The sequence below is a fragment of the Scyliorhinus torazame genome, unplaced genomic scaffold (genome assembly GCF_047496885.1).
Source record: "Scyliorhinus torazame isolate Kashiwa2021f unplaced genomic scaffold, sScyTor2.1 scaffold_521, whole genome shotgun sequence".
NCBI classification, from domain to species: domain Eukaryota; kingdom Metazoa; phylum Chordata; class Chondrichthyes; order Carcharhiniformes; family Scyliorhinidae; genus Scyliorhinus; species Scyliorhinus torazame.
In genome coordinates this window covers 120,001-143,779 of record NW_027308248.1, presented here as the reverse complement: position 1 = coordinate 143,779, position 23,779 = coordinate 120,001, and the positions used below count along the sequence as shown (strand labels likewise).

Here is a 23,779-nt window from a genome sequence, read left to right as displayed (position 1 = left end):
CCGGGGTTCGGCGTGCGGCGCAGGCGTATTGGGAAGGCAGGAGGAGGTCGTCGGCGGGGTCCGGGAGGGGGAGGAAGGGGTAGAAGGGTGGGCAGCGCGGCGGGAGGGGTACGATTGTACGTCACGGGATGCGACCGTCGTGGAGAGCGCCAGGGCTTTCATCTCCGCCAGTTCGAGCGTGGCCCCTTCCAGTAATCGTTCTCAGAGGCGGTCCGACGCAATCCCCGTCACGAAGGCATCGCGCATGAGGAGATTCGCGTGCTCGGCGGCCGTGACGGCCTGGCAGTCGCAGTCCCGGGCGAGTGGAATTAGGGCCCGCCAGAAGTCTTCGATGGACTCACCAGGTCGTTGCGAGCGGGTGGCGAGTACATGCCTGGCGAAGGGCGCGTTCGCCTTCTGCGCGTAGTGTTCTTTGAGGCGTTCCATCGCTTTTGTGTAATTCGAGGCGTCTCGGATCAACGGGAACACGCTGGAGCTCAGTCTGGAGTACAGGACGTTTATCTTCTGAGCCTCCGTTGGCGCGGGGTCCACCGCGTTGATGTAGGCCTCGAAACATGCCAGCCAGCGAGCAAAGTCTTTCCTGGCGTCGGGCGAGTGAGGATCCAGCTGCAGGCGATCGGGCTTCATTCGGATATATATCCATTCTGTGGAAAATCTGACGAATAAATTGATGCACGATCAATTGACGAAAGTTGGGTACAACTGTGGCTTTATTACAGCCAGACGCGAGGCCTCCTGCGGTGCAGACTCGATGGGCCGAATGGCCTCCTTCTGCACTGTAAATTCTATAATCGTGGTTCACCACTCCCCTCTCTCTCTCTTTTTCCCCCCCCCCCCCCCCCCCCTCTCTCTCTCTCACTCCCTCTCTCCCCCTCTCTCACAAACAGGTGTTCAGCTTCGATCCTGCAGCGACGGTGAAACGCAGAACCACCGAGGATGTCAAGAGCGACGAGGACATCACCAAACTCTGTAACCACAAGCGGAAAATCATCGCCATGGCGACGCTCCACAAGAGCCTGCAGACATCGCTGGCATCCAGCACCCAGACAGCGGGTACGTGGACCGGCCTGTCCGACACAATCCCCTCGCGCAGCGCCGACCCTCCCTCAGCACCGACCCTCCCACAGTGCGGCACTCCCTCAGCACTGACCCTCCCACAGTGCGGAGCTCCCTCAGCACTGACCCTCCCACAGTGCGGCGCTCCCTCAGCACTGACCCTCCCACAGTGCGGAGCTCCCTCAGCACTGACCCTCCCACAGTGCGGAGCTCCCTCAGCACTGACCCTCCCACAGTGCGGAGCTCCCTCAGCACTGACCCTCCCACAGTGCGGAGCTCCCTCAGCACTGACCCTCCCACAGTGCGGAGCTCCCTCAGCACTGACCCTCCCGCAGTGCGGAGCTCCCTCAGCACTGACCCTCCCGCAGTGCGGAGCTCCCTCAGCACTGACCCTCCCACAGTGCGGAGCTCCCTCAGCACTGACCCTCCCACAGTGCGGCGCTCCCTCAGCACTGACCCTCCCACAGTGCGGAGCTCCCTCAGCACTGACACTCCCACAGTGCGGCGCTCCCTCAGCACTGACCCTCCCACAGTGCGGCGCTCCCTCAGCACTGACACTCCCACAGTGCGGCGCTCCCTCAGCACCGACCCTCCCACAGTGCGGCGCTCCCTCAGCACTGACCCTCCCACAGTGCGGCGCTCCCTCAGCACTGACCCTCCCACAGTGCGGAGCTCCCTCAGCACTGACCCTCCCACAGTGCGACGCTCCCTCAGCACTGACCCTCCCACAGTGCGGAGCTCCCTCAGCACTGACCCTCCCACAGTGCGGAGCTCCCCCAGCACTGACCCTCACACAGCGCGGAGCTCCCTCAGCACTGACCCTCCCACAGTGCGGCGCTTCCTCGGCACTGACCCTCCCACACTGCGGCACTCCCTCAGCACTGACCCTCCCACAGTGCGGAGCTCCCTCAGCACTGACCCTCCCACAGTGCGGCGCTCCCTCAGCACTGACCCTCCCTCAGCACTAACCCTGCCTCAGCACTGACCCTCCCACAGTGCGGCGCTCCCTCAGCAATGACCCTCCCACAGTGCGGCACTCCCTCAGCACTGACCCTCCCACAGTGCGGCGCTCCCTCAGCACTGACCCTCCCACAGTGCGGCGCTCCCTCAGCACTGACCCTCCCACAGTGCGGAGCTCCCTCAGCACTGACCCTCCCACAGTGCGGCGCTCCCTCAGCACTGACCCTCCCACAGTGCGGCGCTCCCTCAGCACTGACCCTCCCACAGTGCGGAGCTCCCTCAGCACTGACCCTCCGACATTTAACGATTGTGTCTCTGTTCTGGGTTACAGGAGGAATCAGCGGCCATTACCCCTGCACCTCCGCTGCCGCGCCGATGAAGACGACCAACCTGGCTCCCTCCGCCCTGAGGCACGAGGGCAGGACCCCCTTCCTCTCCCCGCCCAGCCCTGCCGGCAAGCGGGTGGAGACCTGCCCCTCCTGCCCCCGCCAGAGACGCCCCAGCTCCGACCTCCGCTGGCCTAGGCCCGAGGCCTTCCCGGGCGGTGGGCTGCTCCGCCACCTCTCCGCGACCCCCTCCGGGCCGTCGCCCCTGCCGACCGGGTTGGAGGGTCCCCTCTGGCCGTACCCCGAGCCCGGCGGCCCCCCCGCCTTCCTGGGCCTGCCTCTGGGCCGCTGCCAGGGCCAGCAGCACGACCCGGCCTACTTCCCCGCCAGCAGCCTGCTCTCGGCCGCCGCCGCGGCCCAGCTGGCCAGCCAGAGCAAGGCCGCCGCGCCCAACGGCCACCCGCCCCCCGGGGACTCCGGCCCCCGCCGTAGGGCGGCCGCCCCCGCCGTCCTGCCCTTGCCGAGGCAGGCGCCGGGGGCCCGCGACGAGCCCCGCCGCCCCCCTGCCCCTCCGCCCTTCCTCCCGGCCGACGTGCCTCTCGGGGAGCCAGCCCCTTGCCGGAGCGCCGCCGCCAACGCGGGGCCGGGTTGCCGGGACGACGGCGGGTCCCCCCTCGTGGTCGCCGCTCCGCCGCTGGAAATGGGGATCGCCAGCCTCCACAATACTGGTAAGATTGAGAGAGAGTAGAGGGAGCTTCACTCTGTATCTCACCCCGTGCTGTACCTGTCCTGGGAGTGTTTGACGGGGACAGTGTAGAGGGAGCTTTACTCTGTATCTAACCCCGTGCTGTACCTGCCCAGGGAGTGTTTGACGGGGACAGTGTAGAGGGAGCTTTACTCTGTATCTAACCCCGTGCTTTACCTGTCCTGGGAGCGTTTGGTGGGGACAGTGTAGAGGGAGCTTTACTCTGTATCTAACCCCGTGCTGTACCTGTCCTGGGAGTGTTTGATGGGGACAGTGTAGAGGGAGCTTTACTCTGTATCTAACCCCGTGCTGTACCTGTCCTGGGAGCGTTTGGTGGGGACAGTGTAGAGGGAGATTTACTCTGTATCCAACCCCGTGCTGTACCTGTCCTGGGAGTGTTTGATGGGGACAGTGTAGAGGGAGCTTTACTCTGTATCTAACCCCGTGCTGTACCTGTCCTGGGAGCGTTTGGTGGGGACAGTGTAGAGGGAGATTTACTCTGTATCCAACCCCGTGCTGTACCTGTCCTGGGAGTGTTTGATGGGGACAGTGTAGAGGGAGCTTTATCCTGTATCTAACCCCGTGCTGTACCTGTCCTGGGAGTGTTTGATGGGGACAGTGTCGAGGGAGCTTTACTCTGTATCTAACCCCGTGCTGCGCCTGTCCTGGGAGTGTTTGATGGGGACAGTGTAGAGGGAGCTTCACTCGGTATCTAACCTCGTGCTGTACCTGTCCTGGGAGTGTTTGATGGGGACAGTGTAGAGGGAGCTTTACTCTGTATCTAACCCCGTGCTGTACCTGTCCTGGGAGTGTTTGATGGGGACAGTGTAGAGGGAGATTTACTCTGTATCCAACCCCGTGCTGTACCTGTCCTGGGAGTGTTTGATGGGGACAGTGTAGAGGGAGCTTTATCCTGTATCTAACCCCGTGCTGTACCTGTCCTGGGAGTGTTTGATGGGGACAGTGTCGAGGGAGCTTTACTCTGTATCTAACCCCGTGCTGTACCTGTCCTGGGAGTGTTTGATGGGGACAGTGTAGAGGGAGCTTTACTCTGTATCTAACCCCGTGCTGCGCCTGTCCTGGGAGTGTTTGATGGGGACAGTGTAGAGGGAGCTTCACTCGGTATCTAACCCCGTGCTGTACCTGTCCTGGGAGTGTTTGATGGGGACAGTGTAGAGGGAGCTTTACTCTGTATCTAACCCCGTGCTGTACCTGTCCTGGGAGTGTTTGATGGGGACAGTGCAGAGAGAGCTTTACTCTGTATCTAACCCCGTGCTGTACCTGTCCTGGGAGTGTTTGATGGGGACAGTGTAGAGGGAGCTTTACTCTGTATCTAACCCTGTGCTGTACCTGTCCTGGGAGTGTTTGATGGGGACAGTGTAGAGGGAGCTTTACTCTGTATCTAACCCCGTGCTGTACCTGTCCTGGGAGTGTTTGATGGGGACAGTGTAGAGGGAGCTTCACTCGGTATCTAACCCCGTGCTGTACCTGTCCTGGGAGTGTTTGATGGGGACAGTGTAGAGGGAGCTTTACTCTGTATCTAACCCCGTGCTGTACCTGTCCTGGGAGTGTTTGATGGGGACAGTGCAGAGAGAGCTTTACTCTGTATCTAACCCCGTGCTGTACCTGTCCTGGGAGTGTTTGATGGGGACAGTGTAGAGGGAGCTTTACTCTGTATCTAACCCTGTGCTGTACCTGTCCTGGGAGTGTTTGATGGGGACAGTGTCGAGGGAGCTTTACTCTGTATCTCACCCCGTGCTGTACCTGTCCTGGGAGTGTTTGACGGGGACAGTGTAGAGGGAGCTTTACTCTGTATCTCACCTCGTACTGTACCTGTCCTGGGAGTGTTTGATGGGGACAGTGTAGACAGAGCTTTACTCTGTATCTAACCCCGTGCTGTACCTGTCCTGGGAGTGTTTGATGGGGACAGTGTAGAGGGAGCTTTACTCTGTATCTAACCCCGTGCTGTACCTGTCCTGGGAGTGTTTGATGGGGACAGTGTAGAGGGAGCTTTACTCTGTATCTAACCCCGTGCTGTACCTGTCCTGGGAGTGTTTGATGGGGACAGTGTAGAGGGAGCTTTATCCTGTATCTAACCCCGTGCTGTACCTGTCCTGGGAGTGTTTGATGGGGACAGTGTCGAGGGAGCTTTACTCTGTATCTCACCCCGTGCTGTACCTGTCCTGGGAGTGTTTGACGGGGACAGTGTAGAGGGAGCTTTACTCTGTATCTCACCTCGTACTGTACCTGTCCTGGGAGTGTTTGATGGGGACAGTGTAGACGGAGCTTTACTCTGTATCGAACCCCGTGCTGTACCTGCCCAGGGAGTGTTTGACGGGGACAGTGTAGAGGGAGCTTTACTCTGTATCTAACCCCGTGCTGTACCTGTCCTGGGAGTGTTTGATGGGGACAGTGTAGAGGGAGCTTTACTCTGTATCTAACCCCGTGCTGAACCTGTCCTGGGAGTGTTTGACGGGGACAGTGTAGAGAGAGCTTTACTCTATCTAACCCCGTGCTGTACCTGTCCTGGGAGTGTTTGACGGGGACAGTGTAGAGGGAGCTTTACTCTGTATCTCACCCCGTGCTGTACCTGTCCTGGGAGTGTTTGACGGGGACAGTGTAGAGGGAGCTTTACTCTGTATCTAACCCCGTGCTGTACCTGTCCTGGGAGTGTTTGATGGGGACAGTGTAGAGGGAGCTTTACTCTGTATCTAAATTCGTGCTGTACCTGTCCTGGGAGTGTTTGATGGGGACAGTGTAGAGGGAGCTTTACTCTGTATCAAACCCCGTGCTGTGTCTGTCCTGGGAGTGTTTGATGGGGACAGTGTCGAGGGAGCTTTACTCTGTATCTAACCCCGTGCTGTACCTGTCCTAGGAGTGTTTGATGGGGACAGTGTAGAGGGAGCTTTACTCTGTATCTAACCCCGTGCTGTACCTGTCCTGGGAGTGTTTGACGGGGACAGTGTATAGGGAGCTTTACTCTGTATCTAACCCCGTGCTGCACCTGTCCTGGGGGGGTTTGATGGGGACAGTGTAGACGGAGATTTACTCTGTATCTAACCCCGTGCTGTACCTGTCCTGGGACTGTTTGATGGGGACAGTGTAGAGGGAGCTTTACTCTGTATCTAACCCCGTGCTGTACCTGTCCTAGGAGTGTTTGATGGGGACAGTGTAGAGGGAGCTTTATCCTGTATCTAACCCCGTGCTGTACCTGTCCTGGGAGTGTTTGATGGGGACAGTGTCGAGGGAGCTTTACTCTGTATCTCACCCCGTGCTGTACCTGTCCTGGGAGTGTTTGACGGGGACAGTGTAGAGGGAGCTTTACTCTGTATCTAACCCCGTGCTGAACCTGTCCTGGGAGTGTTTGATGGGGACAGTGTAGAGAGAGCTTTACTCTATCTAACCCCGTGCTGTACCTGTCCTGGGAGTGTTTGACGGGGACAGTGTAGAGGGAGCTTTACTCTGTATCTCACCCCGTGCTGTACCTGTCCTGGGAGTGTTTGACGGGGACAGTGTAGAGGGATCTTTACTCTGTATCTAACCTCGTGCTGTACCTGTCCTGGGAGTGTTTGATGGGGACAGTGTCGAGGGAGCTTTACTCTGTATCTAACCCCGTGCTGTACCTGTCCTGGGAGTGTTTGATGGGGACAGTGTAGAGGGAGCTTTACTCTGTATCTATCCCTGTGCTGTACCTGTCCTGGGAGTGTTTGATGGGGACAGTGTAGAGGGAGCTTTACTCTGTATCTAACCCCGTGCTGTACCTGTCCTGGGAGTGTTTGATGGGGACAGTGTAGAGGGAGCTTCACTCGGTATCTAACCCCGTGCTGTACCTGTCCTGGGAGTGTTTGATGGGGACAGTGTAGAGGGAGCTTTACTCTGTATCTAACCCCGTGCTGTACCTGTCCTGGGAGTGTTTGATGGGGACAGTGTCGAGGGAGCTTTACACTGTATCTAACCCCGTGCTGTACCTGTCCTGGGAGTGTTTGATGGGGACAGTGTAGAGGGAGCTTTACTCTGTATCTAACCCTGTGCTGTACCTGTCCTGGGAGTGTTTGATGGGGACAGTGTAGAGGGAGCTTTACTCTGTATCTAACCCCGTGCTGTACCTGTCCTGGGAGTGTTTGATGGGGACAGTGTAGAGAGAGCTTTACTCTGTATCTAATCCCGTGCTGTACCTGTCCTGGGAGTGTTTGATGGGGACAGTGCAGAGAGAGCTTTACTCTGTATCTAACCCCGTGCTGTACCTGTCCTGGGAGTGTTTGATGGGGACAGTGTAGAGGGAGCTTTACTCTGTATCAAACCCTGTGCTGTACCTGTCCTGGGAGTGTTTGATGGGGACAGTGTAGAGGGAGCTTTACTCTCTATCTAACCCCGTGCTGTACCTGTCCTGGGAGTGTTTGATGGGGACAGTGTAGAGGGAGCTTTACTCTGTATCTAACCCCGTGCTGTACCTGCCCTGGGAGTGTTTGATGGGGACAGTGTAGAGGGAGCTTTACTCTGTATCTAACCCTGTGCTGTACCTGTCCTGGGAGTGTTTGATGGGGACAGTGTCGAGGGAGCTTTACTCTGTATCTCACCCCGTGCTGTACCTGTCCTGGGAGTGTTTGACGGGGACAGTGTAGAGGGAGCTTTACTCTGTATCTCACCTCGTACTGTACCTGTCCTGGGAGTGTTTGATGGGGACAGTGTAGACGGAGCTTTACTCTGTATCGAACCCCGTGCTGTACCTGCCCAGGGAGTGTTTGACGGGGACAGTGTAGAGGGAGCTTTACTCTGTATCTAACCCCGTGCTGTACCTGTCCTGGGATTGTTTGATGGGGACAGTGTCGAGGGAGCTTTACTATGTATCTAACCCCGTGCTGTACCTGTCCTGGGAGTGTTTGATGGGGACAGTGTAGAGGGAGCTTTACTCTGTATCTAACGCCGTGCTGTACCTGTCCTGGGAGTGTTTGATGGGGACAGTGTAGAGGGAGCTTTACTCTGTATCTAACCCCGTGCTGTACCTGTCCTGGGAGCGTTTGGTGGGGACAGTGTAGAGGGAGCTTTACTCTGTATCTAACCCCGTGCTGTACCTGTCCTGGGAGCGTTTGGTGGGGACAGTGTAGAGGGAGCTTTACTCTGTATCTAACCCCGTGCTGTACCTGTCCTGGGAGCGTTTGGTGGGGACAGTGTAGAGGGAGCTTTACTCTGTATCTAACCCCGTGCTGTACCTGTCCTGGGAGTGTTTGATGGGGACAGTGTAGAGGGAGATTTACTCTGTATCCAACCCCGTGCTGTACCTGTCCTGGGAGTGTTTGATGGGGACAGTGTAGAGGGAGCTTTATCCTGTATCTAACCCCGTGCTGTACCTGTCCTGGGAGTGTTTGATGGGGACAGTGTCGAGGGAGCTTTACTCTGTATCTCACCCCGTGCTGTACCTGTCCTGGGAGTGTTTGACGGGGACAGTGTAGAGAGAGCTTTACTCTGTATCTAATCCCGTGCTGTACCTGTCCTGGGAGTGTTTGATGGGGACAGTGCAGAGAGAGCTTTACTCTGTATCTAACCCCGTGCTGTACCTGTCCTGGGAGTGTTTGATGGGGACAGTGTAGAGGGAGCTTTACTCTGTATCAAACCCTGTGCTGTACCTGTCCTGGGAGTGTTTGATGGGGACAGTGTAGAGGGAGCTTTACTCTCTATCTAACCCCGTGCTGTACCTGTCCTGGGAGTGTTTGATGGGGACAGTGTAGAGGGAGCTTTACTCTGTATCTAACCCCGTGCTGTACCTGCCCTGGGAGTGTTTGATGGGGACAGTGTAGAGGGAGCTTTACTCTGTATCTAACCCTGTGCTGTACCTGTCCTGGGAGTGTTTGATGGGGACAGTGTCGAGGGAGCTTTACTCTGTATCTCACCCCGTGCTGTACCTGTCCTGGGAGTGTTTGACGGGGACAGTGTAGAGGGAGCTTTACTCTGTATCTCACCTCGTACTGTACCTGTCCTGGGAGTGTTTGATGGGGACAGTGTAGACGGAGCTTTACTCTGTATCGAACCCCGTGCTGTACCTGCCCAGGGAGTGTTTGACGGGGACAGTGTAGAGGGAGCTTTACTCTGTATCTAACCCCGTGCTGTACCTGTCCTGGGATTGTTTGATGGGGACAGTGTCGAGGGAGCTTTACTATGTATCTAACCCCGTGCTGTACCTGTCCTGGGAGTGTTTGATGGGGACAGTGTAGAGGGAGCTTTACTCTGTATCTAACGCCGTGCTGTACCTGTCCTGGGAGTGTTTGATGGGGACAGTGTAGAGGGAGCTTTACTCTGTATCTAACCCCGTGCTGTACCTGTCCTGGGAGCGTTTGGTGGGGACAGTGTAGAGGGAGCTTTACTCTGTATCTAACCCCGTGCTGTACCTGTCCTGGGAGTGTTTGATGGGGACAGTGTAGAGGGAGATTTACTCTGTATCCAACCCCGTGCTGTACCTGTCCTGGGAGTGTTTGATGGGGACAGTGTAGAGGGAGCTTTATCCTGTATCTAACCCCGTGCTGTACCTGTCCTGGGAGTGTTTGATGGGGACAGTGTCGAGGGAGCTTTACTCTGTATCTCACCCCGTGCTGTACCTGTCCTGGGAGTGTTTGACGGGGACAGTGTAGAGGGAGCTTTACTCTGTATCTCACCTCGTACTGTACCTGTCCTGGGAGTGTTTGACGGGGACAGTGTAGAGGGAGCTTTACTCTGTATCTCACCTCGTACTGTACCTGTCCTGGGAGTGTTTGATGGGGACAGTGTAGACGGAGCTTTACTCTGTATCGAACCCCGTGCTGTACCTGCCCAGGGAGTGTTTGACGGGGACAGTGTAGAGGGAGCTTTACTCTGTATCTAACCTCGTGCTGTACCTGTCCTGGGAGTGTTTGATGGGGACAGTGTAAAGGGAGCTTTACTCTGTATCTAACCCCGTGCTGTACCTGTCCTGGGAGTGTTTGATGGGGACAGTGTAGAGGGAGCTTTACTCTGTATCTAACCCCGTGCTGAACCTGTCCTGGGAGTGTTTGATGGGGACAGTGTAGAGAGAGCTTTACTCTATCTAACCCCGTGCTGTACCTGTCCTGGGGGGGTTTGATGGGGACAGTGTAGAGGGAGCTTTACTCTGTATCTAACCCCGTGCTGTACCTGTCCTGGGAGTGTTTGATGGGGAGAGTGTAGAGGGAGCTTTACTCTGTATCTAAATTCGTGCTGTACCTGTCCTGGGAGTGTTTGATGGGGACAGTGTAGAGGGAGCTTTACTCTGTATCAAACCCCGTGCTGTGTCTGTCCTGGGAGTGTTTGATGGGGACAGTGTCGAGGGAGCTTTACTCTGTATCTAACCCCGTGCTGTACCTGTCCTAGGAGTGTTTGATGGGGACAGTGTAGAGAGAGCTTTACCCTGTATCTAACCCCGTGCTGCACCTGTCCTGGGAGTGTTTGATGGGGACAGTGTAGAGGGAGCTTTACTCTGTATCTAACCCCGTGCTGTACCTGTCCTGGGAGTGTTTGAGGGGGACAGTGTATAGGGAGCTTTACTCTGTATCTAACCCCGTGCTGCACCTGTCCTGGGGGGTTTTGATGGGGACAGTGTAGACGGAGATTTACTCTGTATCTAACCCCGTGCTGTACCTGTCCTGGGACTGTTTGATGGGGACAGTGTAGAGGGAGCTTTACTCTGTATCTAACCCCGTGCTGTACCTGTCCTAGGAGTGTTTGATGGGGACAGTGTAGAGAGAGCTTTACCCTGTATCTAACCCCGTGCTGCACCTGTCCTGGGAGTGTTTGATGGGGACAGTGTAGAGGGAGCTTTACTCTGTATCTAACCCCGTGCTGTACCTGTCCTGGGAGTGTTTGACGGGGACAGTGTATAGGGAGCTTTACTCTGTATCTAACCCCGTGCTGTACCTGTCCTGGGACTGTTTGATGGGGACAGTGTAGAGGGAGCTTTACTCTGTATCTAACCCCGTGCTGTACCTGTCCTGGGAGTGTTTGATGGGGACAGTGTAGAGGGAGCTTTACTCTGTATCTAACCCCGTGCTGTACCTGTCCTGGGAGTGTTTGATGGGGACAGTGTAGAGGGAGCTTCACTCTGTATCTAACCCCGTGCTGTACCTGTCCTGGGAGTGTTTGATGGGGACAGTGTAGAGGGAGCTTTTCTCTGTATCTAACCCCGTGCTGTACCTGTCCTGGGAGTGTTTGATGGGGACAGTGTAGAGGGAGCTTTACACTGTATCTAACACGTGCTGTACCTGTCCTGGGAGTGTTTGATGGGGACAGTGTAGAGGGTGCTTTACTCTGTATCTAACCCTGTGCTGTACCTGTCCTGGGAGTGTTTGATGGGGACAGTGTCGAGGGAGCTTTACTCTGTATCTCACCCCGTGCTGTACCTGTCCTGGGAGTGTTTGACGGGGACAGTGTAGAGGGAGCTTTACTCTGTATCTCACCTCGTACTGTACCTGTCCTGGGAGTGTTTGATGGGGACAGTGTAGACGGAGCTTTACTCTGTATCGAACCCCGTGCTGTACCTGTCCTGGGAGTGTTTGATGGGACAGTGTAGAGGGAGCTTTACTCTGTATCTCACCCCGTGCTGTACCTGTCCTGGGAGTGTTTGATGGGGACAGTGTAGAGGGAGCTTTACTCTGTATCTAACCTCGTGCTGTACCTGTCCTGGGAGTGTTTGATGGGGACAGTGTAGAGGGAGCTTTACTCTGTATCTAACCCCGTGCTGTACCTGTCCTGGGAGTGTTTGATGGGGACAGTGTAGAGGGAGCTTTACTCTCTATCTAACCCCGTGCTGTACCTGTCCTGGGAGTGTTTGATGGGGACAGTGTAGAGGGAGCTTTACTCTGTATCTAAATTCGTGCTGTACCTGTCCTGGGAGTGTTTGATGGGGACAGTGTAGACGGAGCTTTACTCTGTATCTAACCCCGTGCTGTACCTGTCCTGGGAGTGTTTGATGGGGACAGTGTAGAGGGAGCTTTACTCTGTATCTAACCCCGTGCTGTACCTGTCCTGGGAGTGTTTGATGGGGACAGTGTAAAGGGAACTTTACTCTGTATCTAACCCCGTGCTGTACCTGTCCTGGGAGTGTTTGATGGGGACAGTGTAGAGGGAGCTTCACTCTGTATCAAACCCCGTGCTGTGTCTGTCCTGGGAGTGTTTGATGGGGACAGTGTAGAGGGAGCTTTACTCTATCTAACCGCGTGCTGAACCTGTCCTGGGAGTGTTTGATGGGGACAGTGCAGAGAGAGCTTTACTCTGTATCTAACCCCGTGCTGTACCTGTCCTGGGAGTGTTTGACGGGGACAGTGTAGAGGGAGCTTTACTCTGTATCTCACCTCGTACTGTACCTGTCCTGGGAGTGTTTGATGGGGACAGTGTAGACGGAGCTTTACTCTGTATCTAACCCCGTGCTGTGTCTGTCCTGGGAGTGTTTGATGGGGACAGTGTAGAGGGAGCTTTACTCTGTATCTAACCCCGTGCTGTACCTGCCCAGGGAGTGTTTGACGGGGACAGTGTAGAGGGAGCTTTACTCTGTATCTAACCCCGTGCTGTACCTGTCCTGGGAGTGTTTGATGGGGACAGTGTCGAGGGAGCTTTACTATGTATCTAACCCCGTGCTGTACCTGTCCTGGGAGTGTTTGATGGGGACAGTGTAGAGGGAGCTTTACTCTGTATCTAACCCCGTGCTGTACCTGTCCTGGGAGTGCTTGATGGGGACAGTGTAGAGGGAGCTTTACTCTGTACCTAACCCCGTGCTGTACCTGTCCTGGGAGTGTTTGATGGGGACAGTGTAGAGGGAGCTTTACTCTGTATCTAACCCCGTGCTGTACCTGTCCTGGGAGCGTTTGGTGGGGACAGTGTAGAGGGAGCTTTACTCTGTATCTAACCCCGTGCTGTACCTGTCCTGGGAGTGTTTGATGGGGACAGTGTAGAGGGAGCTTTACTCTGTATCTAACCCCGTGCTGTACCTGTCCTGGGAGTGTTTGATGGGGACAGTGTCGAGGGAGCTTTACTATGTATCTAACCCCGTGCTGTACCTGTCCTGGGAGTGTTTGATGGGGACAGTGTAGAGGGAGCTTTACTCTGTATCTAACCCCGTGCTGTACCTGTCCTGGGAGTGCTTGATGGGGACAGTGTAGAGGGAGCTTTACTCTGTACCTAACCCCGTGCTGTACCTGTCCTGGGAGTGTTTGATGGGGACAGTGTAGAGGGAGCTTTACTCTGTATCTAACCCCGTGCTGTACCTGTCCTGGGAGCGTTTGGTGGGGACAGTGTAGAGGGAGCTTTACTCTGTATCTAACCCCGTGCTGTACCTGTCCTGGGAGTGTTTGATGGGGACAGTGTAGAGGGAGATTTACTCAGTATCCAACCCCGTGCTGTACCTGTCCTGGGAGTGTTTGATGGGGACAGTGTAGAGGGAGCTTTATCCTGTATCTAACCCCGTGCTGTACCTGTCCTGGGAGTGTTTGATGGGGACAGTGTAGACGGAGCTTTACTCTGTATCGAACCCCGTGCTGTACCTGCCCAGGGAGTGTTTGACGGGGACAGTGTAGAGGGAGCTTTACTCTATATCTAACCCCGTGCTGAACCTGTCCTGGGAGTGTTTGATGGGGACAGTGTAGAGAGAGCTTTACTCTATCTAACCCCGTGCTGTACCTGTCCTGGGAGTGTTTGACGGGGACAGTGTAGAGGGAGCTTTACTCTGTATCTCACCCCGTGCTGTACCTGTCCTAGGAGTGTTTGATGGGGACAGTGTATAGGGAGCTTTACTCTGTATCTAACCCCGTGCTGCACCTGTCCTGGGGGGGTTTGATGGGGACAGTGTAGACGGAGATTTACTCTGTATCTAACCCCGTGCTGTACCTGTCCTGGGAGTGTTTGATGGGGACAGTGTAGAGGGAGCTTTACTCTGTATCTAACCCCGTGCTGTACCTGTCCTGGGAGTGTTTGATGGGGACAGTGTAGAGGGAGCTTTACTCTGTATCAAACCCCGTGCTGTGTCTGTCCTGGGAGTGTTTGATGGGGACAGTGTAGAGGGAGCTTTACTCTATCTAACCGCGTGCTGAACCTGTCCTGGGAGTGTTTGATGGGGACAGTGCAGAGAGAGCTTTACTCTGTATCTAACCCCGTGCTGTACCTGTCCTGTGATTGTTTGATGGGGATAGTGTATAGGGAGCTTTACTCTGTATCTAACCCCGTGCTGCACCTGTCCTGGGGGGGTTTGATGGGGACAGTGTAGACGGAGATTTACTCTGTATCTAACCCCGTGCTGTACCTGTCCTGGGAGTGTTTGACGGGGACAGTGTAGAGGGAGCTTTACTCTGTATCTAACCCCGTGCTGTACCTGTCCTGGGAGTGTTTGATGGGGACAGTGTAGAGGGAGCTTTACTCTGTATCTAACCCCGTGCTGTACCTGTCCTGGGAGTGTTTGATGAGGACAGTGTAGAGGGAGCTTTACTCTGTATCTAACCTCGTGCTGTACCTGTCCTGGGAGTGTTTGATGGGGACAGTGTAAAGGGAGCTTTACTCTGTATCTAACCCCGTGCTGTACCTGTCCTAGGAGTGTTTGATGGGGACAGTGTAGAGGGAGCTTTACCCTGTATCTAACCCCGTGCTGCACCTGTCCTGGGAGTGTTTGACGGGGACAGTGTATAGGGAGCTTTACTCTGTATCTAACCCCGTGCTGTACCTGTCCTGGGAGTGTTTGATGAGGACAGTGTAGAGGGAGCTTTACTCTGTATCTAACCTCGTGCTGTACCTGTCCTGGGAGTGTTTGATGGGGACAGTGTAAAGGGAGCTTTACTCTGTATCTAACCCCGTGCTGTACCTGTCCTAGGAGTGTTTGATGGGGACAGTGTAGAGGGAGCTTTACCCTGTATCTAACCCCGTGCTGCACCTGTCCTGGGAGTGTTTGACGGGGACAGTGTATAGGGAGCTTTACTCTGTATCTAACCCCGTGCTGTACCTGTCCTGTGATTGTTTGATGGGGATAGTGTATAGGGAGCTTTACTCTGTATCTAACCCCGTGCTGCACCTGTCCTGGGGGGGTTTGGTGGGGACAGTGTAGACGGAGATTTACTCTGTATCTAACCCCGTGCTGTACCTGTCCTGGGACTGTTTGATGGGGACAGTGTAGAGGGAGCTTTACTCTGTATCTAACCTCGTACTGTACCTGTCCTGGGAGTGTTTGATGGGGACAGTGTAGAGGGAGCTTTACTCTGTACCTAACCCCGTGCTGTACCTGTCCTGGGAGCGTTTGGTGAGGACAGTGTAGAGGGAGCTTTACTCTGTATCTAACCCCGTGCTGTATCTGTCCTGTGATTGTTTGATGGGGATAGTGTAGAGGGAGCTTTACTCTGTATCTAACCTCGTACTGTACCTGTCCTGGGAGTGTTTGATGGGGACAGTGTAGAGGGAGCTTTACTCTGTATCTAACCCGGTGCTGGACCTGTCCTGGGAGTGTTTGACGGGGACAGTGTAGAGGGAGCTTTACTCTGTACCTAACCCCGTGCTGTACCTGTCCTGGGAGCGTTTGGTGAGGACAGTGTAGAGGGAGCTTTACTCTGTATCTAACCCCGTGCTGTACCTGTCGTGGGAGTGTTTGATGGGGACAGTGTAGATGGAGCTTTACTCTGTATCGAACCCCGTGCTGTGTCTGTCCTTGGAGTGTTTGATGGGGACAGTGTAGAGGGAGCTTTACTCTGTATCTAACCCCGTGCTGTACCTGTCCTGGGAGTGTTTGATGAGGACAGGGTAGAGGGAGCTTTACTCTGTATCTAACCCCGTGCTGTACCTGTCCTGGGAGTGTTTGATGGGGACAGTGCAGAGAGAGCTTTACTCTGTATCTATCCCCGTGCTGTGTCTGTCCTGCGAGTGTTTGATGGGGACAGTGTAGAGGGAGCTTTACTCTGTATCTAACCCCGTGCTGAACCTGTCCTGGGAGTGTTTGATGGGGACAGTGTAGAGAGAGCTTTACTCTATCTAACCCCGTGCTGTACCTGTCCTGGGAGTGTTTGACGGGGACAGTGTAGAGGGAGCTTTACTCTGTATCTCACCCCGTGCTGTACCTGTCCTGGGAGTGTTTGACGGGGACAGTGTAGAGGGAGCTTTACTCTGTATCTCACCCCGTGCTGTACCTGTCCTGGGAGTGTTTGACGGGGACAGTGTAGACGGAGCTTTACTCTGTACCTAACCTCGTACTGTACCTGTCCTGGGAGTGTTTGATGGGGACAGTGTAGACGGAGCTTTACTCTGTATCGAACCCCGTGCTGTACCTGCCCTGGGAGTGTTTGATGGGGACAGTATAGAGGGAGCTTTACTCTGTACCTAACCCCTTGCTGTACCTGTCCTGGGAGTGTTTGACGGGGACAGTGTAGAGGGAGCTTTACTCTGTATCTCACCCCGTGCTGTACCTGTCCTGGGAGTGTTTGGTGGGGACAGTGTAGAGGGAGCTTTACTCTGTATCTAACCCCGTGCTGTTCCTTTCCTGGTTGTGTTTGATGGGGACAGTGTAGAGGGAGCTTTACTCTGTATCTAACCCCGTGTCGTACCTGTCCTGGGAGTGTTTGATGGGGACAGTGTAGAGGGAGCTTTACTCTGTATCTAACCCCATGCTGTACCTGTCCTGGGAGTGTTTGATGGGGACAGTGTAGAGGGAGCTTTACTCTGTGCCTAACCCCGTGCTGTACCTGTCCTGGGAGTATTTGATGGGGACAGTGTACATAGAACATAGAACAATACAGCGCAGTACAGGCCCTTCGGCCCACGATGTTGCACCGAAACAAAAGCCATCTAACCTACACTATGCCATTATCATCCAAATGTTTGTCCAATAAACTTTTAAATGCCCTCAATGTTGGCGAGTTCACTACTGTTGCAGGTAGGGCATTCCACGGCCTCACTACTCTTTGCGTAAAGAACCTACCTGTGACCTCTGTCCTATATCTATTACCCCTCAGTTTAAAGCTATGTCCCCTCGTGCCAGCCATTTCCATCCGTGGGAGAAGGCTCTCACTGTCCACCCTACCCAATCCCCTGATCATTTTGTATGCCTCTATTAAGTCTCCTCTTAACCTTCTTCTCTCCAACGAAAACAACCTCAAGTCCATCAGCCTTTCCTCATAAGACTTTCCCTCCATACCAGGCAACATCCTGGTAAATCTCCTCTGCACCCGCTCCAAAGCCTCCACGTCCTTCCTATAATGCGGCAACCAGAATTGCACGCAATACTCCAAATGCGGCCGTACCAGAGTTCTGTACAGCTGCAACATGACCTCATGACTCCGGAACACTGATCCCCCACCCCCCCCGCATCCTTCTAAATTCCAACGAGTACAGTCCCAGTCGACCCAACCTCTCCTCGTAATCCAACCCCTTCAGCTCTGGGATTAACCTCGTGAATCTCCTCTGCACTCCCTCCAGTGCCAATATGTCCTTTCTCAGGTACGGAGACCAAAACTGAACACAATACTCCAGGTGTGGCCTCACTAACACCTTATACAATTGCAGCATAACCTCCCTAGTCTTGAACTCCATCCCTCTAGCAATGAAGGACAAAACTCCAGTTGCCTTCTTAATCACCTGTTGCACCTGTAAACCAACTTTTTGAGCTCCTCCCTTTCTCCTCGGCTCGACCCAAAGGTGCATATCCATTAAACATGGTTCGAAACAAGATGGCCGCGAAGTGGAGGAGACGGGGAATACGGGAATCGACAGGAAAAGGGTCCTTAAAACTCTTACGTCCCCTGGCTTCTCCACTGAACCAAATCTATCTCACTAAGCTGAACACAATGTCTCTAATCATCTACTCCCCGGGGGACCCTCTTAATAGAAACAAAAGTCCATTAGCCCAAACTTTTACGACGCTTTAATTGCACCTCTTGCAGCCACAAAGCCGGGCTGTCTTACAATACAAAAAAGATTGCAACGGGATCTTGTCCCAGTGGGCCGATGAATTGCAGATGGCGTTTAGTTTGGGGTAAATGCGAGGAGATGCATTTTGGTCGATCGAATCAGGGCAGGACCTACTCGGTTAATGGTGGGGAGTTGGGGAGAGTTACAGAACAAAGAGATCTAGGGATACAGGTCCATAGCTCCTTGAAGGTGGAGTCGCAGGAGCACAGGGTGGTGAAGAAGGTCTTCAGCGCGCTAGGTTTTATTGGTCAGGATATTGAATACAGGAGTTGGGACGTGTTACGGGCCAGGGGTTAGAGAACCCCAAAGTGTATCGTGGAGTTCCCCTGACCCACAACTTTTACTAGATTGCGGTACGGGGAGCGCACGGCCCACTCTCCAGGTGTGGGACAGCAGAAATGGAAAAGTATTTTTCAAAGCAAAACAATGTTTATTCTATGAACTCAAGTTAACCTTTTTAAAACATACAGTGAACATCTTAGCAACCATTAATTCAAATACACCCCCCAAAGAATACAACACTAAGTAATCCTTTAAGCTGTCCTTTTAACATCCATAAGACTTAAAACACCTTTTAACAGAAGCACATTAGGTTTACATTCACTACTGAGAACCTTTTATAATTCCGAATTCACCAAACGATCAAGAGATAGTCTTTTGATGGCAGAGAGAACAGCAGTACACCCGCTCCGGCGGGCTTCAGCTCCAACCCCGAAATCGAAACTAAAACACGCCCTGCAGCAAACAGCCTAAAGCGAAAGTAAAAAGCGGACAGACAGCCCAGCTCCACCCACTCTCTGACGTCACCGCAGTAGTAAACACCCATTTCCGAAAGGCTCTCTCGCCTGACAGACGTCTTGTTCAAGTTGTACAAGACATTGGTACGGCCACACATGGAACACTGTGTTCAGTTCCGGTCACCCTATTATAGGAAGGAGATTGTTAAACTAGAAAGAGGGCAGAGGAGCTTTACGAGCATGCTACCCCGCGGGACTTGATGGTCTGAGTTATAAGGAGAGGCCGGATAGGCCGGGACTTTATTCCCTGGAGCGTCGGAGGCTTAGGGGTGATCTTATAGAGGTCTATAAAATAATGAGGGGCATCGATAAGGTAGAGAGTCAACATCTTTTCCCAAATGTAAAGGAGTCTAGAACGAGAGGTGAGAGGTGAGAGATACAAGAGAGACCAGAGGGGAAGTTATTGCACACGCACAGGGTGGTGAGCGTCTGGAACGGGCTGCCAGAGGCAGCGGTAGAGGCGGGGACAGTTTTGTCCTTTACCATAGCAGTTACGTGGGCAGGGTGGGGCAAGTGGGACTAGCTGAGTGATGGAAACTGGGCGGCATGGACAAGCTGGGCCGAAGGGCCTGTTTCCGTGCTGTAAACATCTACCACTCAAATCCACGATTCTTTAAAAACGTGACCGCAGCGGTCACGCGCACTAAACCCGGCTTTAAAAACCCCTTACTGCGTCAAATGTATGTGAAAATCCTGGCCACTCGCTGACCTTCTCTTTTTTTTTACCTCCGCAGAAATCGCAACGCCGACGCCCTCCGTCTCGGTTGCCGGCAGCGGTCATCTGGCCATCACCCGGACCACGTCAGTGCTGGACTCCGGCGTGGTTGTCACCAGCACCGTCAGCGAGTCCCTGCCCCTCCCGGAGGAGGCCCTCCCGTTCATCGTCGATCAGGGCGAGGCCCTCCCCTTGGCCCGGGGCCTGGACCTCGGCCCGCCCCACGCCCTCAGCCCGTGCGGCCTGCTGGGACCTGCCGCCCCCCCACCGCCACCTTCGCCCCCCGACCCCCTCGACGGGCAGACGCTCCAGGCCCTCCAGCTCCTGGTGGCCGCCCTGCTCCAGGGCCACCCGCCGCCCGCCCTCCTGGCCCCCCTGGCCCTCCCCCACCTCGTCCCCCCGCCCCTCGACCCCCTCTCCTCCGTCCTGCAGCTGGCCGGCCTCCGGGAGGGGCCGCAGGGGCCGCGGGACAGCTCCCAGGTCGGGGGCGGGGCCGCTATCTTCGACGGGCCGCCGGCCGGCGGCGGCGAGGGCCCCGTCCCCCCGCCCCCCCTCCTCTTCCCCCCCTCCTGTGGCGGGACAGCCTGGCTGGGCCTGCACCCCCAGCTACTGGCGACTGTTCTCGACGTGACGGATGGCGATTCCGGCCAGACTCAGGTACGGGTGCGTGCGTCGGGGAGGGTGGGGGGGGAGACAGGACACTCGCTCGGTGGAAGCGTTTGTCAGCCACGCGTAGGGACGTACCGCCGCCCTACACTCCAGCCTGTTACACAGGAAGAGGAGGATCCCATTCAGCCCCCTCCTCCTCCTCGCGCCTGTTACACAGGAACAGGAGGATCCCATTCAGCCCCCTCCTCGAGCCTGTTACACAGGAAGAGGAGGATCCCATTCAGCCCCCTCCTCGAGCATGTTACACAGGAACAGGAGGATCCCATTCAGCCCCCTCCTCGAGCCTGTTACACAGGAACAGGAGGATCCCATTCAGCCCCCTCCTCGAGCCTGTTACACAGGAACAGGAGGATCCCATTCAGCCCCCTCCTCCTCCTCGAGCATGTTACACAGGAACAGGAGGATCCTATTCAGCCCCCTCCTCGAGCCTGTTACACAGGAACAGGAGGATCCCATTCAGCCCTCTCCACGAGCCTGTTACACAGGAACAGGAGGATCCCATTCAGCCCCCTCCTCGAGCCTGTTACACAGGAACAGGAGGATCCCATTCAGCCCCCTCCTCCTCCTCGAGCCTGTTACACAGGAACAGGAGGATCCCATTCAGCCCCCTCCTCCTCCTCGAGCCTGTTACACAGGAACAGGAGGATCCTATTCAGCCCCCTCCTCCTCCTCGAGCCTGTTACACAGGAACAGGAGGATCCCATTCAGCCCCCTCCTCCTCCTCGAGCCTGTTACACAGGAACAGGAGGGTCCCATTCAGCCCCCTCCTCGAGCCTGTTACACAGGAACAGGAGGATCCCATTCAGCCTCCTCCTTGAGCCTGTTACACAGGAACAGGAGGATCCCATTCAGCCCCCTCCTCGAGCCTGTTACACAGGAACAGGAGGATCCCATTCAGCCCCCTCCTCGTCCTCGAGCCTGTTACACAGGAACAGGAGGATCCCATTCAGCCCCCTCCTCGAGCCTGTTACACAGGAACAGGAGGATCCCATTCAGCCCCCTCCTCCTCCTCGAGCCTGTTACACAGGAACAGGAGGATCCCATTCAGCCCCCTCCTCCCCCTCGAGCCTGTTACACAGGAACAGGAGGATCCCATTCAGCCCCCTCCTCGAGCCTGTTACACAGGAACAGGAGGATCCCATTCAGCCCCCTCCTCCTCCTCGAGCCTGTTACACAGGAACAGGAGAATCCCATTCAGCCCCTCCTCCTCCTCGGGCCTGTTACACAGGAACAGGAGGATCCCATTCAGCCCCCTCCTCCTCCTCGAGCCTGTTACACAGGAACAGGAGGATCCCATTCAGCCTCCTCCTCCTCCTCGGGCCTGTTACACAGGAACAGGAGGATCCCATTCAGCCCCCTCCTCCTCCTCGAGCCTGTTACACAGGAACAGGAGGATCCCATTCAGCCCCCTCCTCCTCCTCGAGCCTGTTACACAGGAACAGGAGGATCCCATTCAGCCTCCTCCTCGAGCCTGTTACACAGGAACGGGAGGATCCCAATCAGCCCCCTCCTCATCCTCGAGCCTGTTACACAGGATCAGGAGTATCCCATTCAGCCCCCTCCTCCCCCTCGAGCCTGTTACACAGGAACAGGAGGATCCCATTCAGCCCCCTCCTCCTCCTCGAGCCTGTTACACAGGAACAGGAGGATCCCATTCAGCCCCCTCCTCGATCCTGTTACACAGGAACAGGAGGATCCCATTCAGCCCCCTCCTCGAGCCTGTTACACAGGAACAGGAGGATCCCATTCAGCCTCCTCCTCGAGCCTGTTACACAGGAACAGGAGGATCCCATTCAGCCCCCTCCTCCTCCTCGAGCCTGTTACACAGGAACAGGAGGATCCCATTCAGCCCCCTCCTCGAGCCTGTTACACAGGAACAGGAGGATCCCATTCAGCCCCCTCCTCGAGCCTGTTACACAGGAACAGGAGGATCCCATTCAGCCCCCTCCTCGAGCCTGTTACACAGGAACAGGAGGATCCCATTCAGCCCCCTCCTCGAGCCTGTTACACAGGAACAGGAGGATCCCATTCAGCCCCCTCCTCCTCGAGCCTGTTACACAGGAACAGGAGGATCCCACTCAGCCTCCTCCTCGAGCCTGTTACACAGGAACAGGAGGATCCCATTCAGCCCCCTCCTCGAGCCTGTTACACAGGAACAGGAGGATCCCATTCAGCCCCCTCCTCGAGCCTGTTACACAGGAACAGGATGATCCCAATACTGCCCCCTCCTCCTCCTCGAGCCTGTTACACAGGAACAGGCCGAGCCCATTCAGCCCGCTCCTCGAGCCTATTACACAGGAACAGGAGGATCCCATTCAGCCTCCTCCTTGAGCCTGTTACACAGGAACAGGAGGATCCCATTCAGCCCCCTCCTCGAGCCTGTTACACATGAACAGGAGGATCCCATTCAGCCCCCTCCTCCTCCTCGAGACTGTTACACAGGAACAGGAGGATCCCATTCAGCCCCCTCCTCCTCCTCGAGCTTGTTACACATGAACAGGAGGATCCCATTCAGCCCCCTCCTCGAGCCTGTTACACAGGAACAGGCGGATCCCATTCAGCCCCCTCCTCGGGCCTGTTACACAGGAACAGGCGGATCCCATTCAGCCCCCTCCTCGGGCCTGTTACACAGGAACAGGATGATCCCAATACTGCCCCCTCCTCGAGCCTGTTACACAGGAACAGGCGGATCCCATTCAGCCCCCTCCTCGGGCCTGTTACACAGGAACAGGATGATCCCAATACTGCCCCCTCCTCCTCCTCGAGCCTGTTACACAGGAACAGGAGGATCCCATTCAGCCTCCTCCTTGAGCCTGTTACACAGGAACAGGAGGATCCCATTCAGCCCCCTCCTCGAGCCTGTTACACAGGAACAGGGGGATCCCATTCAGCCCCCTCCTCCTCCTCGAGCCTGTTACACAGGAACAGGAGGACCCCATTCAGCCCCCTCCTCCTCCTCGAGCCTGTTACACAGGAACAGGAGGATCCCATTCAGCCCCCTCCTCGAGCCTGTTACACAGGAACAGGGGGATCCCATTCAGCCCCCTCCTCCTCCTCGAGCCTGTTACACAGGAACAGGAGGATCCCATTCAGCCCCCTCCTCCTCCTCGAGCCTGTTACACAGGAACAGGAGGATCCCATTCAGCCCCCTCCTCGAGCCTGTTACACAGGAACAGGAGGATCCCATTCAGCCCCCTCCTCCTCCTCGAGCCTGTTACACAGGAACAGGAGGATCCCATTCAGCCCCCTCCTCCTCCTCGAGCCTGTTACACCGGAACAGGAGGATCCCATTCAGCCCCCTCCTCCTCCTCGAGGCTGTTACACAGGAACAGCAGGATCCCATTCAGCCCCCTCCTCCTCCTCGAGCCTGTTGCACAGGAACAGGAGGATCCCATTCAGCCCCCTCCTCCTCCTCGAGCCTGTTACACCGGAACAGGAGGATCCCATTCAGCCCCCTCCTCCTCCTCGAGGCTGTTACACAGGAACAGCAGGATCCCATTCAGCCCCCTCCTCCTCCTCGAGCCTGTTGCACAGGAACAGGAGGATCCCATTCAGCCCCCTCCTTGAGCCTGTTACACAGGAACAGGAGGATCCCATTCAG

The 23,779-nt window shown here is 55.6% G+C and overlaps 1 protein-coding gene across 1 annotated transcript in view; it reads left to right on the top strand.

The window, feature by feature from the left end:
• Positions 1–887: 887 nt before the first annotated feature.
• The window catches only part of LOC140406383 (uncharacterized), a gene marked incomplete at its 5' end in the record, with an annotated part of 142,464 nt that continues 119,572 nt past the window's right edge, over positions 888–23,779 (top strand). Inside the window, 3 exons of the mRNA XM_072494471.1 lie at positions 888–1,053; positions 2,348–3,070; positions 19,529–20,166. Of these exons, the coding sequence (XP_072350572.1) occupies positions 888–1,053; positions 2,348–3,070; positions 19,529–20,166 (1,527 nt within the window). The remainder of the gene's footprint in view (positions 1,054–2,347; positions 3,071–19,528; positions 20,167–23,779) is intronic.